The sequence below is a fragment of the Uloborus diversus genome, chromosome 7 (genome assembly GCF_026930045.1).
Source record: "Uloborus diversus isolate 005 chromosome 7, Udiv.v.3.1, whole genome shotgun sequence".
Taxonomy (NCBI): domain Eukaryota; kingdom Metazoa; phylum Arthropoda; class Arachnida; order Araneae; family Uloboridae; genus Uloborus; species Uloborus diversus.
The window spans coordinates 70,489,882-70,509,744 of NC_072737.1; the positions used below are offsets into that span (position 1 = coordinate 70,489,882).

General features: G+C 30.9%; 1 protein-coding gene across 2 annotated transcripts; it reads right to left on the reverse strand.

The window, feature by feature from the left end:
• Nucleotides 1-1,600: 1,600 nt before the first annotated feature.
• On the reverse strand, nucleotides 1,601-19,766 carry LOC129226024 (alpha-aspartyl dipeptidase-like). Of its 2 annotated transcripts, none has more exons than XM_054860598.1 (9): nucleotides 19,690-19,766; nucleotides 16,636-16,733; nucleotides 11,298-11,389; nucleotides 6,958-7,032; nucleotides 6,773-6,852; nucleotides 5,246-5,419; nucleotides 5,027-5,086; nucleotides 3,556-3,638; nucleotides 1,601-1,724 (listed from the first exon to the last, which is right to left on the reverse strand). In XM_054860598.1, exons 2-9 carry the CDS (start codon nucleotides 16,731-16,733, stop codon nucleotides 1,658-1,660), a joined length of 729 nt encoding a protein of 242 aa, XP_054716573.1. In that variant the 5' UTR covers nucleotides 19,690-19,766; the 3' UTR covers nucleotides 1,601-1,657. The 2 variants fall into 2 exon arrangements, with proteins under 2 accessions (XP_054716573.1, XP_054716574.1); XM_054860599.1 differs by lacking the exon at nucleotides 19,690-19,766 and adding an exon at nucleotides 19,441-19,574.
• Nucleotides 19,767-19,863: the final 97 nt, after the last annotated feature.

Here is a 19,863-nt window from a genome sequence, read left to right on the forward strand (position 1 = left end):
CCATCTTTCTTCCCGACCAAAGGCTCTGGGGTGCTAAGCAAATGTTCCGGTTAGGTGGTCAGTTGAACCCGAAACCCCCAGGGTTTAGTTCCCAAGCACGCTTGGTGCTCATTTTATTGACCCACTGAATGGATGAATGGCAGAGTTAACCATACCAGACACGGGAACAGAACCCGGGCCTGTGGCGTGGAAGCGCTACCACTAAGCCACTAGGCTTTTCTCATGTTGCATATAGAACCCAGGGTCCCGCATACCTACCACTGTTTGTGGTTTAACCAGTTGGATGGGACCCTGAGGACAGCTCTGATTCTTTTATCCAGACCAGAAACCACACAATCCCTGGTCCAGGACCCCCCAGAGGTATTGTTTCACTTGGATGACTTTGTGACCACGAGCATATTTAACGTCCCCAGTCACCACTAATGAAGAAGGTGGATCTTCGACCGGCTAAGATCGAACCCGGGACCCTCCAAGCATGAGTCATCATGGTTTTCATGAGAAACTTTGACCACTGTCCATGTCTTTCCAGGTGCGCTTATACCCAGCATTTATTATATTTTCAACAGATTTTTAAAAACGTCTTTTTGGTACGATTCTAGTAATTAGTCCATTTTGCAGACATATTAGGATTTTCAAACGAAACCCAGCTAAATTTTAGTACTTGAAGTAATATTCCGGAACCCCAACCTTGTACGCATCTAGTTTAATTTCTAGCTACAACATTAAATTGCATCAAATCCTTTTATATGTATATTTTCAACATTGCAAGGTTCAAAAATATCATGATATTTTCTAAAATATCGAAAATATCCGATAGTTTGATATATATCAGATATTTTGATATATATCGGATATTTTCATATACATCCGATATTTTCAATAATCACAAACTTAAGCCTTCAAAAAAGTAAATGTATCCTCGAATCACTTTATTTCCTTATATTATAATTACAATATGTAAACTTAAAATTAAGGTTTCTTTCATTATTTATATCTAATATTTCTATCAATTTTAATGGAGTTAATTTAGCATCACTCATTTTTCTTTTGTTAGCTACTTTTACAGTTATATGATTCAGAAGTGTACAGTCATGAGACATTTTCTTTTTTTATGAACAATAATTAATATTTAATCAGGCAATTTTAAGACAAATTAAAATTGTTACATTAATAATAATTTTATGAACATAAAATACAAGTAAAAAAAGGAATATTATTTTACTTTGTTTTATTAATGATGTATTAATACATCATAAAAAAATAGTACATAACTTTTTGGTTATTTTTAATAATAAATGAACAATATTACTAGATTAATATACTGTTTATATTGAAAATACCGTAGTTGAAAAAATAAATATCAAAAATATCAAAATATCATGATATATATATATATATATATATATATATATATATATATATATATATATATATATATATATATATATATTTATATATATATATATATATATAGGCGAACCCTGCAACATTGCATAATGTATAACTTAAAATAATATAAATCTTCAAATTAAGAATAAAAACTATGTAAATAAAATACAAAGACATGTATACAAAATCAAATAACATTCTTTATTAGATGCTCTTAGAAATCTAAAAATAATTTTTACCAAACAGTATGAAAAATAGGCATATTCCATTAATTTTCATCATCAAGCAGAAAACTCATATCACTTCCAATTTCATATTCTTTGGGTTCTTCCCCCCTGAAAGTGAATTAAAAGTAAAACATACTGATCTGAAACAGTGGCATAGCAGCATCAAAATTGAGTGTGGACAACTGAATTTTGCAAGGCTCTTATTTTTAACTAAAAATGACATTTGCAGTAAATAAAAATTTGGTTTAAACCAGGTTTATTTTGTCTAAATACTATTTGTAAGAAAAACAATTTTATTTTCAGAAAACCATAAAGATTTTTTGAATTAATAGTTCATAAGTGTTTAATATTCACATTTATACTTCATTTCTTGATGATTAATTAAATAAGTTAAAAAAAAATCTTCTAATTTAATTTCTTCATAAGTAGAGCTTTCTAAAGGGGCATAGCCAAAACATTGCTATACCAAAATAGACCTTGGCATAAGTAAATAATCAAAAGAATTATTTACTTTTAAGATATGATTAATTATAAATAACCAAGCATAAAATTTTGCTAATTAATTTCTTCATAAGTATAGCTTTCTACAATAATTAAATAAATAAATATAGGGAAATTTAAAATCATGTATTCTGAAGAGTAGAAAGTATTCTCAAGGTTTAATACTTTTAGGCACCCAATTTCTTTACTTAAAATAATATGGGATATTTTACTTAAAATAATGGACTGTGCTGCAACATATCTTTGATTCATCATGGTTAAATTGTCAAAACGCTTTAAAATGTCAATTTTTCCTTGATAGTTTTTTTCTCGATTGCTAAATTTTTTGATTGTTTAAAGTAAAGTTTTGAGTGTAACTGGACAGGAAGAAAAATTCTTATGCTTTACATATAAGAAGAGAACTTGATTCACTAGAAGTTACATTAATTCTCTCTCAGTGGGAGAAGAGCTCACCACAAGCAGCATGTCCAACTTTTGCATGTGCAAACAAAAGGCATCTTACAGAGAGTCTGTGGTCACTAAAAACAAACATCCTGTTGTTACCTTTCTAGAAAAAGATTGCATTGCTATTTGAAACCACAAAATGCCACACAGAAAGTTAGTCTTGTCAAGGTTTGTCTTAGTGTTTCTGTGATAGAGGAACAAAAAAAGGGAAAAGATTGAAAGTTTATGAAAAGGTGATAACAATAAACAAACCCTGATTACAATATCCGACTTTTTTAACGCCTGTTAATATACAAATGTTTTAGGACTTTGCAATCCTGATAACATTAGCCATGATCACATTAAGCGGCGTCTACATAGAAGAGCAATTCTTATATTCCTAGAAAAAAAATGCTTTTTCATGCATAAAGTAAAAAAAAATTCCTTGCAAACTGCAACTTTATAAATTTATGGGGCATAGCAGCCTAAAACATAAATACAAAGGGAGTTAAAAAAAAACAGCAATGGTTACATTATAAACAGCATCATGAAACAAAATAGGACTAATATGTTATAAAAAGAGTTAACATTGTTCGTCTTCTCTATATTGGTGATAAAACTGAAACACTTGATTGCATTTTTCATTGACTATTATTATTTTCGTATGCTTAGATAATTTCGGAAGTTTGGGTATTTTGAAACGAAAATCAATGCTTCATTGCGAGGCTCCTAAAAGTGCAGCCCATGAACAGTTAGTTGCCCACACACTGCTACTCCACATCCGGCAAAAAGCTTTTGTCGGACATTGTTTCATCCATACACTCAGTTGTTTTGCACTGAAAAGGGGATTCCTTGCAACCCCGAAACATGTGTTGCAGTAATCTGCAACTTGTGCAATATAACATTGTTATTTCTCTGTTTTGCAAAGGAAAGTAATTTGCTTTAAATGGAATTGAAGTAAAACTGGCCAATAAATATGATGCTGGTCACTTATTGGTTAACTAACAAAACTTACTTGCAAAACAATTTTGCAGGAAGCAAACCCAATAAAGTAGCTTTCATATCTTCAACCAGTAAACAGCTACCTTCTCGAAGTCCCTAAAATAAAAATTCATAAAAGTGTAGCTTCAAACACAAATGATTGAAACAGCACAAAAAAACAAAAAAAAAAAAATAAATAAATAAATAAAAATGCAGTAGCATTTCTCAAGGCTCCTATGACTATGACATAGGTACAAATCAAATAAAAAAGAAAAAAGTCTGAACTAAAATACAACAACAGAGTATTATTCAGATTTGTTCACAATTTTATAACTTTACATGAAAGAGACAATAACTAGTAATAAACTAAAAAGATCTTCCTTTTTTTTTGGAATAAATTACTATAACATGTTTAAAGCAATCAAAACTAAAGAAGATAACATCTACATGAATCTATTTACAAGTAGCAAAATTTTACTGTTTCTCAAAATTAAAAAAAAAAAGAAAATCAATTGTGCTATAAGATATGTGTTGTTTTTTTTTTTTTTTTTTTTTTTTGTAAAAAATAAAAGTAATTTTGAAAAGTATTAGTAAAGTAAATTGGTTTTCTTGATAGTGTTGTGAATTTCATTTCATTAACACTACCAATTCTTACATAATGACATTTTTTGCAAGAGTTATTGGCAATCTTTTTGTAAAATATTTCTAAATGAAAATTTCAAAGAACATTAAAATTTATTAATATTTCTGCATTACAAATATTGCAGTAAATACAGGTTTATTAAACTATACTCCTTCAGCCATTCTACTTTTGAGCAGTTTAAGATGCTTTCGGACAGTTTTGGACAGTAAAAGCCACCTGTCCTGCCCAAAACCAGTTTTGGACTGTCCAAAACCCAACCCTGTCTATGTTATGTTAGTTTTTATTGTGTTTTGAAATGAAGGATGACCAATTAACAGAATGTCCTAGGTGGCACAAACTGTTGTAGCAGCAGCATTAATACAGCATGGCAGCTGCTGGTTAACATCTTAATCAGTTATTTTTTCATTTAAGGGAAAAAATAATGAGAAAAAAGTAAGAAGAATTAAAATGACATAATTCTCAGTTATGTAAAAGAAGCAGTCAAAAACTGTGTACAATGAAATGAGTAAAAATATTGTATACTTGTATACATGTACATATAAAAGCATTTAAAAAGAGTTAAAAAATTCTGCAAACAGCTGTTTCGGGGTTATAAAATCTAATAACTTCTTCAGTGCATAAAAAGAGTGCATAACATTTACTCATCCATATCTTTCTTTTTTTTTTCTCGTTCGCTTGTCGGTTGTCCGACTTTGCGTTTCATCATTCTTTTGATGCATTGAAGAAGGGGTTTGATTTTATAACCCCAAAACAGCTGCTTGCAGAGTTTCTAAACTCTTTTTAAATGCTTTTATTTGTACATGTATACAAGTTGTCATATTTTTACTCAAAATGATCAGCCACATGCTTGAAATATACAAACCAATACAGGAGCACAATCTGGTTGTTCATGATATTCTTTAATTCTCTGCTCTCGAGTTTCCTAAAACACAGTGAACTTTTTAAATACATTGTCATCCTTCTAAGCAATGTAAGACAATTTGACTGAAATTAAAATCTAAAATAATATTAAAAGGATATTTGATAAGATTAAAAAAAAAAAAAAAACAAATTTAAGAAAAAAATGAAAAAGATTACTTACTCCCATGTGCTTGCTATTAGTATCAGGATCCAAATAATGAGGGTTAATGTTAAATGGGACTAGTTTTAAAGCTTCAAAAGATGGAGGATAACATATAGGCATATCATTTGTGGTGCAAATACTTTTTGTCCCAACATTCGAGCCAGCACTGCTGCCCATATAAGGAATGTTTTCCTAGAATAAAATTTTTTTGTTATTAATACTAACAGATACAGTACATTAAGTAATTTTGTTTTTGAGTCCTATAATGAATTGTTCACAAAGGAAATTGAGTAAAACATCATAAACAGAGCTCAATTAGTATGTACTTCTCCTTTTTGGTGTACAGGTTTCTTTACTTTTTTATTTTAGATTGGAAGCACTTTCAACTATATGCAAATGAACATAAGTTATGATGAATATAAGGCTCTTGCACCTTTTTGTTGGAAATTAAGCCCTGATCATACATTACTTTTTTTTAAAAGTAAAAGCTATAAAATCTTTATTATTAATTAGCATTTTCATTAAATACTGTCAACTGCATAAACTGCAATTGACAGTATTTAATGAAAATATTTAAATTCATATGTTTACTCAACAAGCACATACACATCTTCAGACAAACATAACATTATTCTTTTCCATCAACATTATTTGCTTCAATTGAATCAAACTTCAAAACTTTCAACTAATTTTAGCTTTGATACAAAAGTTTTGGAAAAAGTATATTTTTTACTGAAACATTTCCCAATTTGCTAAATAAGATGAAGGCAATGTTTTTTTACTATTATTTTTTCAGTTTTTATTTTGATTGATTTTAATAGTAATGAATCCTAACAGCAATACATTTCAAGAAACACAACAACGTTTCCTCCACCTTTCATAACGTTGCTATTGGTTGGCAGATTATTTCCATTTTCCAAGAAAACGTGTCTAAAAGCATAGTTTTGAAATGATGCATAATGTTTTAAATTTATAAAATTTGCAACATTGACAAAGAAACGTTTCAAAGTTTTGTCGAGATTCCGCTAACACAGTTTTGCACTATTGTAACACCCAACCTCAGGGAATCGTTTTGAGCTCAAGTATATTTGTTTGCTTGCCATATTGTTATTAAGTCATAATTTTTCATTATAGGATTTCAGTAATTTTTTTGGCTTTTGGCAGAAGCACTTTTCTTTTTCTTTTTTTTGCTGCTAATTAATATTGATATACTTATCTTCTGCAAAAGAGTTTCTTTAAAAAGAACAAATGCCATGCCATTAAAAGGGGTTTGAATGTCCCCCCCCCCCACTGCAGTTTTCTCAATAATTATTTTTGAGAGAAATTTTGGTATTTTTAAATCCACATTTTAATAAACCTTGTACCTTGAACTATATTTTTCTATTTAAATAAACACATGTGTTTACAATATTTTAAAAACAATTTTCCCATTTCCAAAAATGTTTCATTAATTAAAAAAAAATCACAACAGCTTTTTTAAAATTGCTATTAAATCACTGGCAGATTTTACTTTAAATTAAAATTACAGTAAAAACAGAAAAATACCTCAAATACTCTTTTACGAATCAAATCTACTAACTGATGTTCATATAAAGTTTTCAAAAGTAGGAATGTATTACCACCACCTAAAAGATAAGATAACCTTTGATTTGATAAAAGTGCATATTCTTATGCAGTATTACATAAAAAAATCAAAAGAAAATGTTGAAAAACAGAATAAAATCACAAACCAATAAATATTGCCTCGCAACTGCTGACAGCTGATTTTGGATCAGGACTGTGATGAATACTCTCTAAAGCAAAGCCTACATAAAAGGAAAAAAAAAAACTTCTTTAATTATTTGTGTTTGTTTTGTTGAAAATGGTTTAAGGTAAAAGATTTTACACAAAATAACACTTGTCCTTCTTAGGTTTCATTCGATGATCCTTACATATTTTTCAGAGCTGAATCTGGAATTGAACTTCATTCTTTCCCATCATTCAAAAAGTCCTAGCAGAGAACAAATTTCAAATTTTGCACCAAAAAAAAAAAAAAAAAAAACGTACTTTACAATGACTTATTTAATTCAATAATTTATTTTTCTTCCCAGATATTATTCACCTTTAACATCTGTTCAAGTGAGGAGCCTTAAGAAAAAGGTGATGGGCGATTGCCCATTTAAATTCGAATTAAAACTGGTAATAAAAGGAGCATATATTTTTTTCAATGCATTTTTAATAAATAAATTTATTTATTTTTTAATGAGTTGTTTCATGCCTTTACGAATCACATCCATTTTTGATTAAACATTGATAATGAAATACATAAAATAACTACAATTTTATTCTATGAGTCAAAGTCCAATGGGATGCACATTTCCCTTTTTAAAACAAAACTTCAGAAAAATCATACAAAAATGCAATTACTCGGTTCTTTGCTGTACAAAGCAAGTTTATTTACAAAGCAAAACATTAAACAATAGGAGAAACTAGGGACAGTTGATCTCCTTCTTTATTGGAGCTTATAACTTTTGTTTGAGTTAATGGAACTAAACGACGTCACATTATGTATTTAGAACATATTCTTCCCCATCAAAATGCTGTACTGTGTTTTAAGTCCAGGGGCGTAGCTAAGGGGGGGGTTTTGGGGACAAACCCCCCCCCCCGAAAAGTTAGTCTCAAAAAAAAAAAAAAAAAGAGAAAAAGAAGAGAGAAGAGAAAGAAAAAAAAAAAGAAGAAAAGGGAAAAATTCCAAGCGATTATACACATATATATATATATATATATATATATATATATATATATATATGTATATATTACATATGTATAATATATATATATATATATAAGAAGTAACCCCCCCCCGAATGTCGGGTCTAGCTACGCCACTGTTTAAGTCTATTTATTATAATGAACTATTTTTTTAGAAAAACCAAAAGTATGAAAAATGATCAAGTCTCCTTCATACAAAGAGATTTGATCCAGGTTTGTAAGAAACTTGATCCTGGGAGAAAAAAATCCTTCTCTCTACAGAGAAAAGAACAAAACATAATCTTTGGTGAAAACAATAATACTTCCTATTCAAAATGCTTGCAAATTTATAAAACCTTTCTGGAAAGGCTTCCCATTGAGAAAAAGAATAAAGCAGAGTATGTGCGATCCAAAGAATTAATCACACGGATTTACATTCTTCATATTTTTACTTTGTTATCAAAAAAATGAGAAAAGCGAATGGTTGGTGCAGGCGTGAACTACCACATAAAAATAATTTAATTACAAAATGTAGTAAAAAGGAAACTTAGAACCTCTTTTTTGACAATCTTTATCACTTGAGCCAAATACCCTGCCCCTTCCCCTTTTTTTTCAGACCCCTCACTTGTTCAGATAAAATAATATATCATTAGTAAAAAAAACAGTTAAAATATAAGGAAGATTTTGAACTCATATAACTTTTTTTGAAAATACCTGGATGAAGGGGAAAAACAGTCATATTTGTCTTTAGCAGTGAATATTCATAAGAAAAATACACAAAATTTTTTAAGTCAAGCACATCCCAAAGGTTTATGAAATCTTAAATGACAAAAGAATATAAAACACAACAAGTGAGGTTTTCTTCTAACTGGTAGTCAAGAATGATATGCCTAGATCCTGTATGCTGCAGAACTTACTACAGTTTTAACTTGTAACACCACCTTATAAGATTTAGTTTCCTTGCACAACTATTGTCAATATTTCTATGCTTTAATTTTCCAGCATTTAATTCATGGTTTGCACTTTAACTACTGGCTTATTAATTATGGTTAATTTATTTTTTAATTGTGCTCACCTTCGTTTCCATACTTTAATAATACTAAGGAAACTTGTGTCATAAATAGTGATGTAAAATACCCGGGTATTTATTTTTAGGGGTAAATACCCAGGGTATATACCCAGGTAAATACCCAAAATGGGTAAATACCCGGGTATTTATTTCAAAAATTTATATTCATCTAAAATACTTTTCTGTATGTATTCCATTATGTATATATACAACCAACCATATACAAAACAATAAATTTTTGCTCAAAATTGTATTTTGATCACATATTTAAAGAATTAGTGTGTAAAACAGCTTAGCAATCTAATATGATATTCAAATTAAATGTGTTGGATACGCCTAATCAATGTTGATAGCCAAATTTCAGATAGAAAAAGCCATTCTACAAAAAGAAAAAAGCTTAACTGGTTACAAAAAAAAAAGCAAACATCAATTTTTTAAGGTCCTAGTCTTTAATAACCCAGTAATATGTCCCTGCATGACATCAAAATGTAACGAAATGTTGCTCAATTTATTATTACAATTTATTTACTTATATCTTATGCAGAAATTTCCTCCAAACTTAGTTCAATTGTTCAGGTGTATTCTGTATCACACACACATATATATATATACACACACATAATATACATAAACATTTAAAATTTTTAATCTTTTGTTTTAGGGTTTATGTTTAAAAAAGATAATAGTCACCTTTTAATACTACCTAAAAATTTTTTGCAAAATGCGCAATTACTAGGGGATTTACCCTGCCTTCTGATAAATACCCAAAAAAATATTTACCTTCTCACCCTACAGGGGAGCAAATGCAAATGAGCAAGGCAACAAAAAAGAAAATTTTGCTTTTTTTTTTCTTTGTTTATTAATGTGAAAACTGTTTCTATATTTTCCATGATATCACTTAAATATCAATAAAATAAATAACACCATAGTTTCTCAATAACTTCTCAGTTTATTCTTCCAAACATCCCTCATGCTTCCTTTTTTTTTTCATTTTGGATATGATTAACCTAGATTGTGATTTTGAAATCCTGAAGTTCATAATGAATTGCTTATACTTCTCCAATTATGACATTGAAAAGAAAGGTTCTTTGGTTCACAATATGTTTCTTTCATGATTTCATCAAGTCTTCCAATAAAAAATATTATAAACTGTGTAATACATATGTATATATCAGTTTCACCAATTATTTCATATTTAGATTTAAAAAAAAATTCTCATTCGGTTTTTTGCATTTTTTATTAAATACCCAGTTTTTGGATATTTACCCAGCCTTGGGTAAATACTCAAAAAATATTTACCTACCCGCTGGGTATTTACCCGATCCACATCACTAGTCATAAATCTTAACTAATTCAATTGTCATAGTGTTTCCAAATAACTAAAATTTTCTTTCTTGTACTTTCCCTTTCTTAAGGACTAATAAGAAAAAACTAAATGTGTCTACAAATAGCAAAACAGCTGTTCTAATTAACTGAAAATTATTTGTATTTAAATGTTAAGTTTTTAAATTACTAAAAACATTTTAGTTTTACCAAAAAAAAATTCAAAAGTTCATAATATTTCCCTATAGTATACATATTTCACTTCTCATTTCAATATCTTTAAATTAGACTTTCAAAACACTTACTCATTCAATGGTGACATTAAATAAATGTAATCAGACTCTGGAAAATAAATGTGGGATATTGAGTTCAAATATAGCAAACCTTCCCCTCCCCTACACAACAGTACCAAACAAACAAAAATTATTTTTAAAGGTTGAAAATACACTGAAGTAAATTTGAACTGCCAGGAGGATTTCAAGCAAATTTTTCATGTCATTTATTTATCAGTTACATAAAATTAAGAATTTTTTTATCCAATTTGTTCATATTTTATCTAATCTGTTTTATGTCTCAACGCTTTTACTTTCTTCATTGTTAAATAGCAAATCATATTAAATCTTCGGATAAATACTTGGTGCTTGTTCATTTTTCACAGAATTTTTAAGTTTTAGATTCTCATTTCACACTACACAGTAGAAAGAAAAAAAAAGAAAGAAAAATAAACCAATTTAACAATGAATCTTCTTCTAAAAATGTCAAGTCATTTAATTTTTTAAATATATTAAATGTAATTAGTACAATTAGCATTTTTATTTGTTTATTCATTTAGTTATTTCTTATTTTTTTTTCTTTATCTTTTTCTTTCTTCTTTTTGAACTTTTCTTTCTTTCTCTCTCTCTCTCTCTCTTTTAACACATATATCCATATATGCCAAAAGTATTTTACCTAGTTTTTGTAGTGGTGGAGACATTATTGCCTCATATTCATCATAATCCTTATTAGCATACGGAATAAATAGTATTTTCTTGACATTATTCCTATAAGAGAAAGAAAAAAGATTAAGAACTCTTAGCAAGATGTCTCAAATGATTTAAATAAAAGTGATTTTCATAGGTTTTAAAATGAAAGTTTCTTTTATTTGTCCTGATAATTTAACTTATGCAGACATAGTTAAATTTTCAGTTAGCTTCATAATATTCAATGTAAAAATAAGTTTTTTAAGCATAGACTAAGAGTATTTGAGTTCACATAGCATTTGTTGGCATTGTAATATTTTAAACCTAAAATGCAACTGATTTAACAGACATATAGAGTAGACACGTTTTTGCCAAAGGTGGAAAAAAAACATGGGAAAAGCCAAGCTTGGTAAAAATATCTTTCGGCCAAAGAACACAAAGGTTTCTCCAAAACATTTTTTCAACTAATCTGGCAAAAAGATCAACCCTACATTTAAGGGTACCCCCCCCCCTAAGTTCAATGGCACAAATCTCCCATTCCCCTCATTTTTCTCAATGCCTTTGCCCTTTTTTATTTTTTACGTTTAACCCTCTTTTTTATTTTAATTATTTAAAAAATATATTTACTTATCTATTCATTTTTAATTATTATTGTTACTAGTATATTAGAAAAGTTTTGTGCTACGCCAATTGACATACGTGCACACACACACAAAACAAATAAATAATTTAAATAAAAATAAATCAATAAATTTAAATAACTAAAAAAAATTAAAAATCCCAATCAAAAATTTTGATGTTGCAACTTGCACTATAATCCCCCCCCCCCCTGCCAACACACATATCTTTCTCAGTTGTTTCATAATATTTCTCCAAGTCAGTTGTGTGCAGCATCTACCAGCCCCACAAACAATAGGACTGTTAGACATAGGCAGTTGGTGCTCCAAAAAAGTGGGGGGTGGGGGTTCAAAAGAAGTATGTAGGGTTAGGGGGCATAGCCCCTGAAGATTTTTTTTTTTTTTGTAAAATTGGGCTAGATTTAAGATTTAACATAACTGATTCAATAACCTCCAAAAAATGTGGAATATGGATTAAAAATCGGGACGGATAGCCAACGTAGACTTTCTTCTTCCAATTCAAAGTATTTTTATGAAATAAGATGAGAAAAGTCCATTTTTTAGAGTTTTTAGTTTTTACTTTCCTAAAATAAATCAATCCATCCCCACCCCCAAAAATATCTTTTCAATCAATCATTAATTTTTAACTATGAAAACTGGGGGAGGGGGGCCTGGGCTGCCCCTTGCTCCCCCCCCCGCCCCACAAGCCACCTATGACTGTGTAAGTTTTTTCATTTTGAAGGTTAGAAAATTCACTGCAGAAATCATTATGACAACTGTATTTAAATCTTTATTTTTAATATTGCAGTTTATTTAACATATCTTGTGCAAAATAAACAACAACAAATAACAAACAGTACTATAATGAATCATCTCATGAATTCAACCATTTTGCAAGAAGCAAGATCCTAACACTGGGCTGTAATTACTATAGTATTATTAATATTACTCTCATAAAACTTGCCTCAAAAACAAAATTTATGTACAATATAGGGTGGAATGGGTTAAATTTGTTCAGGGGTGCCCATCCCCCAAGTACTACAAAGCTCCCCAAGTGCAAGAGCCGCCTCCCCCCAAAAAAAGACATATACCCCTTAACCCTTCCCCTTATTTCAATGGCACAGTCTGGGCCATGATCCCCTACCCACCTTGGAGGGCATTCCTTGAATGTATCCTCCTTTGAGAAAGCCTATTATAACAAAAAATAATATAACAGGGTGGCGACAGGAACTGTGAAAAAAAGTTCCCTGACTTTTCCCTGATTAAGTTCACCAAATTTCCCTGATTTACGTTACCAATGATAATGGTTTCCTTTCTTTGCTCTACTTGAAATCCATTGTATGTTTGTATAAAATGCAGTATTTTAAACGTTTCAAGTTGTGTAAAGTTGCTGAACTAAAGATATATTTAGAAAAAATGCTACTTTTTTTATTAAAATGGTTAAAAAAAACATATCAAGTCAATTTTTTTGGAAGAAAAACCTACAAAAAAGTTTATTAAATTTCTTTGGAAAGGTTTTAGAAAATTAAATCTTTCCAAATTTAATTAATTTTCTTTTTAACTAATTTTCCATGTTCTTTTACATGGAAAGATTATAGAAAATTTAAAAAAAAAAACTTTACTTCCAGTAACCGCTTAGCATAAGAATTTTAAGAAACTATTAAAATCACTCTTAAAAATATATGTGTATTTATGATAGAGCTAAAAAGTAAATAAAATTATTTTAAACTAAATTTTCAAACAGGGTAACAATTGTTGCAAGATTAATAAGTAATAGTGAAAGAATAGAAGTATTGTAGTTATATTCTTACATAACTAATTGATATATTCATGCAAAACAGATGAAACCTTTTGACATCCATTCATAGGGAGCTTTTCTCTAATCAAGAACATAGGTTTTAATAAATGAATACAGCATTATAACAATAAAAAAATAAAGATATTTACTTAAATACACAAGTTAACTCTATTTCAAACGATTTCAGTATGAATCGAAAAAAATCTTAGATTGCTTTTGTAACAAACAGCTTTGAAATGCAAGAAAAGAAGAAGAAAAAAAAAAGTAATTGGTTAATTTCAAAATACATAAAAGAAAAATACAAGGAACTGATGTGATATACCCCACCCTTGGCGACTTTTTCCTGTTGGCGCCAAGAAAGCGTCGCCAAGAAAACGATGCATGACGACATATGTCATACATCGTTCTTAGCGATGCTTTTTTAGCGCCAACAGGAAAAAATCAGATAAAAAAACATGATCAAAGCACTTCAGAACACAATATATATAAAAACAACATAAAAGCACAACAAAAAACATCACGAATATATGCTTCAAAAATGTACAGGGCCGGGGTTTTTCGTAAACATATTAAAATACAATGAAATAAATTATTGTATTAATTACAAGTCGAAATTAATGCATTAATTGTTTTTTCATCATTTCTCCGGGATACGAGCCCTCGGTCTCATAGTACTTTCTTAATGAGACCTCGGCTCGCCGGCCCTGCCTCGGTCTCATTACGAAAGTACTATGAGACCTCTGGCTCTCCAGGACCTCGCTCCGCTCGGTCCGTTATCCCTCCGACTGTTAATATACATTACAGTCGGAGTATGGTCACAATTATGTATATTTATGTATATTATGCATATTCATGTGTATGTACACCCAAGGGTGGCTCCTTCCGTTCAGTGTACAATAATGACAGTTTTAAGTGTGAAATATGCACCATTATTGTGCAGATTTATTAATAAAATTCAGCATTTTTAAGAGTACAACCGAAAGAACTTTCAATTGTTAACATAAAATTCAGTACCTAAAGGAGGCACGTTAATGTCTAAATAATTCGTGGCATCGATAAGAATTAACTTTTAGAACAAAATAACCGAACTATTTTTGTAAAATTAATTAACATACAGTAAAAATAAATCTAAAAGCTACAAGAACCCCTCAAGGATTTGTAAAAAACAAAGAATTTCCGAAGTGAGAATTTTTATGTGAATTCTAAAATAAAGAACTTACCTTTTTATGGTATAAATCCTCACACTCAGTCCAAAACAAAACATCATCTGACAATGGCGCGTTACAGATACACACCACGTTGGAGTTAACTTTTAATTAACCTTCAAGTTTGAAGAAACTGGCATTTTCTAATGTTTTTACTTCAAAACACAACTACTGAATCTAAACTAACACAAAATAAGCATTTCTGTAAGGTATATTGCACAAAACAACACGTATCTCTCCTGCGTAAAACCAAGTAAAGAACCCAAGTAAACAAGTTCGAACAAGTTTGCCTTCGCGTTGCCAACCACAGGTTAGTTTCACCAGGGATGCCATGCTTAAAAATTTATCGCTTAATTGGCGAGAAAAATATTTCAATTTTGTGCAAAAAATCGGATGTCGCCAAATGGGGGGGGGGGGGGGGTATATCACATCTGTACCAAATACAACATGGTTTTAAAATAAAAGAATCAGTTAAGTCTGAAGAAAAAAAAACTTTTATAAACTGCGGCGACAGCAAATAGTATAATGGCAAAAAACTAAGTTTTTTTATTTAAAGTTCAATTTTAGCAAGTAAATTAAAAACGTGAAGAAGTAATAACTTTTAAGCTTTTATTCGTATTAATTCAAAAAATATAGAAAATATAAAAATTTTTCTTCTTAAAATCGTGATGACAGTACGCTATTTACTTCAAGACAATGGAATAAAGGCAAAGGAGCTAAAGCATTTATGACGGCTTCATCTTTGTCAGCAGGGTTGTTTATTTTACGTAGCATTGAAAGCGTGTAAGGAAACTTGAAGCTACGTAAAATAAACAATTTTACAAACACAGAAGCAATCTTAGGAAGTTTATCCTGTGGTTAATAAGTAAGATTCAATACTTTGACGTTGATTAAAAAAGATGCACAAATATGCGGCAGTCTATAATTGCACCTCTTTAATTTTACTTTTTTTTTGAACAAATAATTGGTGGAAAATACGTAGGGAATTAGGGTACTTAATTTTGCAAAGCAAAAAAAAAAAAAAAATTTTCTTCATAAAATTAATTTTCCCTCATTTTTGGTTATTTTTTCGAAGTTCCCTGATATATCCCTGACTTTTCCCTGATTAATAAAGTTCCCTGACTTTTCCCTGATCTCCCTAATCTGTCGCCACCCTGTATAATAAACGAATGAAATCAAATTAGTAATGATATAGATTTCCCGAGCAATATGTTTGGTAAAACCCACCCTGAAACAAAAGTCTAGTTACAGCCCCGATATTTTGACATAGATACATACAATATAACTTCGATTTAACGATGCCTGATTTAACCATTTCCTCAATTTAATGATACTTTTCACTGGTCTGGATTTGACAGCATTAAATGTCTATGTTCCTCGATTTTACGATACCTTTGATTTCACAATAACTTTTTCCAGTTCCTTGACGATCGTTAAATCAAGGTTGTACTGTACATGTATTTTTTAATTTCTAGTGAATGACTTAAGATCAACAGAAACAGCTTTAGACGATAAAATAAGGACTAATTAATTTTTGTTAAATGGATAGCCCCCAGAAACAGATTTAAGTTGAATTTTTCTGAAAATAATTGTACACATTCCTCCTATTAAACCCTATTACGTATTAAAAAATCGTGAAATACTTAAAAACTCTCAAATAAAAAACGAAAGAAAGACTGAAAGGAATTAAAAAAGTTCTCATATTACCTGGCAAAAAAAGATTTCACAATGTCAGCACACCATTCAAGGGTACCACTTCCATGCATTCTAGTACTTGAAAGTAAAAGCACTTGACGTTTCAGCATCTGTGAAAAAGAGTTGATGAGTTTGAAGAGCAAAGAAGAGAAAATTTTACAAAATGGACGAAAAGCATTAAAACCTATGAAAAAAGAAATAAATTTTGTTTTCAAGGCTTTAAACAAGAGTTGATAATCAAAAATCACAATTCATCATCAATTAACATATCATTGCAGGGATTGCTCTCTATAAATGTTGCACTTTTTCTTAAAATTTTTTACTCCCTCCCCTTCCAATTCTTAAAATGTCATAGTTTGCCCAACTCCCTCTCCCCTCTGTCCACTATTTTTCTCAAACATGTTCTAATTTTTAAAACAATACGTTACATCACATTCCTTGTTGCCGCTCAATTCCTTGAATGCCTACAGGCATTCGAGAAATTTTGCAATAACGTCGCAAATAATTGGATACTTGCTTAAATAATAAAACCTTTCAATGTTTCGCGACGCCCCTAGATGGCAAAATCTTGCACTAGAGAATCGGCTCTATATCACTGTATTTAAAAGCATGTTCCGAAGGCAAAAGTACTACTCTGAGTGCTTTTGGACGTATTAATGTATTAGGGGCATATTTTAGTAAGGCTACAGGAAATGATTCCCAAAATGTGCAGTTCCTACAGGAGCAAGGAAGGAGCTATAAAGTTTCCTCAGGGGCACCGTGAAAATTTGCAATAATGTCGCAAATAATTAGGGATTTAATAATAATAAAATGTTTCGATATTTCGCGGCTTCCGGTGATAGCGAAATCGTGCTTTAGATCACTTTATAAAGCGAATTATATAGTATAATATAACTATATGTATAAAGAGAGCCGCTCTCTATCACTGTATTAAGCGAATGTTCCAAGGTGAAGCAACACCTATGAGTGCTTTTGGGCATATTATGCATTAGGCGCATATCCTAGTAAGGCCCCAGGTGAAGATTCCTAAAAGGTGCACCAGGGGCGGATCCAGACAGAATTCTCGGAGGGGGCCATTTGGAAAAATACGATGCCTTAGAAAATTTTTGAATTTTAAAAATATCAATACAGCCCACCTTTAAGTAGAGCATTTTTTGAGAATTTTCACTAGGCGATGCAAGTTTAAACATATAGGCTGTAACCTTCCCAATAATTTTCCTCTTTTCTTAACAAAAGTGTGCATATATCGTCCCCTTAAAGTGGTAGTCCTGTAATCAGTACTGTTTCTTCTGAGTCGTCTGTATAGGACTTCTGATTTAAGATGAAGCCAATATGAAACAACCATAGGGCACATTGCGGCACCCCTCACCTCTTCCTGCGGCAACTAGTTTGGAAATCTCTCATCTAACGTATTGTAATTATTATTATCACTATATATTTATTTATTCATAATTATTATTTTTTGTAGCTAAAGTTTTCAAATTATCTGTGAGCGACTAAAACCAAAAACAGTTACCTTCATTTTTGGATTTTTCCCCCAGATTTTGGAGGGGTCCGAGCCTCCTCAGCCCCTCCCTTATATACGCCCTTGTCCAGGTGGAAACCATCCCAAAAATGCATATGAAAAAGCTTTTTGTTTTAGAAATTGTGCACCCTTGCATTGCTTCTCCACCACCCTTTTAGGGATCCCAGTCCTTCCCTGACAGCAGATTCAGTTAAATGGAGATCTGATGACTGGGAGTCAGAGTTGGCTTTCTGCCGGCAGAAACTAGTTTTTGCTGTGCCAGTGGCAGAAATTGGTTATAACCGGTAAAAACCGGAGGAGACTGGCAGAAACTTAAAAATGTCTTTAATAACCCAAGTAATTAGTAAATGATGTGTTTTAAAAAAATTGAAAAATTAAACATCATTTCATCATTTAAAAAAATAAAATCTCATGCTAGTGCCCTTGATTTAGTTCAGAAAGGGAACTTTCCTATTGCAGAGGCTCATAGTATTTGGATCAATTTAACAAAGGATAAAAAATCATACAGGGGTGCTTAGGAAAGAGGAGAGATATACAGAAGTAAACAGGCATTACTGATTGTAATTTGCTCGCTTATATGCTTCCTCTAAATTGTTTGTGATTGAAATCACTTCAAGAAGAAAGTGCCAGAATTTTACTTGCCTAAATTTTGTACCTAATGTCACAGCTTTGCAAAACAAATTGGCCCCATTTCTAAAAACTTATTTTTCCAGCCAAATTTTACCACAACCCCAGTTATTACAAAGTGGACCAGTTATACAATAGATGAGAGTTTCACGAACATTGCTTGCTCCTTGATGCATTGTCTGCTAGCTCTTCTGTTTTAAGAATATTCTGAAATTCATCATTTGTGCGTAGTAAATTGAGAACCTGTTTAGATTTTTGAAAACACCTTTTCTAAGAGGCAATTGCAGGGTCTAAACAATGTAACATTAGATTTTGAACTGTGCTAATTTTGTAATAAAATTACAGTACTTTGGTTAACAATTATTTTTTCCATGCATTTTCTGTTGTATATCAAGAATTAATTTTTCATTTTGTGAGTTTTTGCCATGCCGGTTTTAAGCGGTTTCTAACTGGTTTTAACCACCTCCGCAGAAACTTGCCAACCCTGCTGGGAGTAAAGATACTTTAAACGGAAACATACCAGCATTCATTTTATTGAAATGGAAGACATTGATGATCTAAAACTCTGCACAGATGGCAAAGATAGGGATAATCGTTTTCAGCTATTCAAATTCCAAACACAAACCAATCTTAAAATCAGGAGAAATTACTTCGGAATTGCTCACCAAAAATAGCTTTATTAGAAAACGGGGGAATAGTTTTATTTAGGAGGACCCTTGATCTTCATTGGGGATTGATAAATCGACTAGAACCAGAAGCCGGGCCCTAAGCCTGTCGCCCGTCGTCATTTATGTTTTTGCAATGTCTAAAGAAGTGCTCTAAAATCACTTTCACAGGTAGTGAAGTCGTAATAAAATTTTAAAAATTATTTTTTTCAAGCTTCGAAAACTATAAGAGGGATAGGAGAACCTTACCTTGAAAAATAAAAACACAGCAAATCACTTGCAGAGTGTCCCGAAACACCACCACACAAAAACAAAACTCCCTCTTTGGTTGCGTTCGACGAACCTCACCGGTCTACCGGTTAGTAACCGGTAAACCGCAGCGTTCTATGATCTATCGGTTACCTACCGGTTACCATTTTAAGT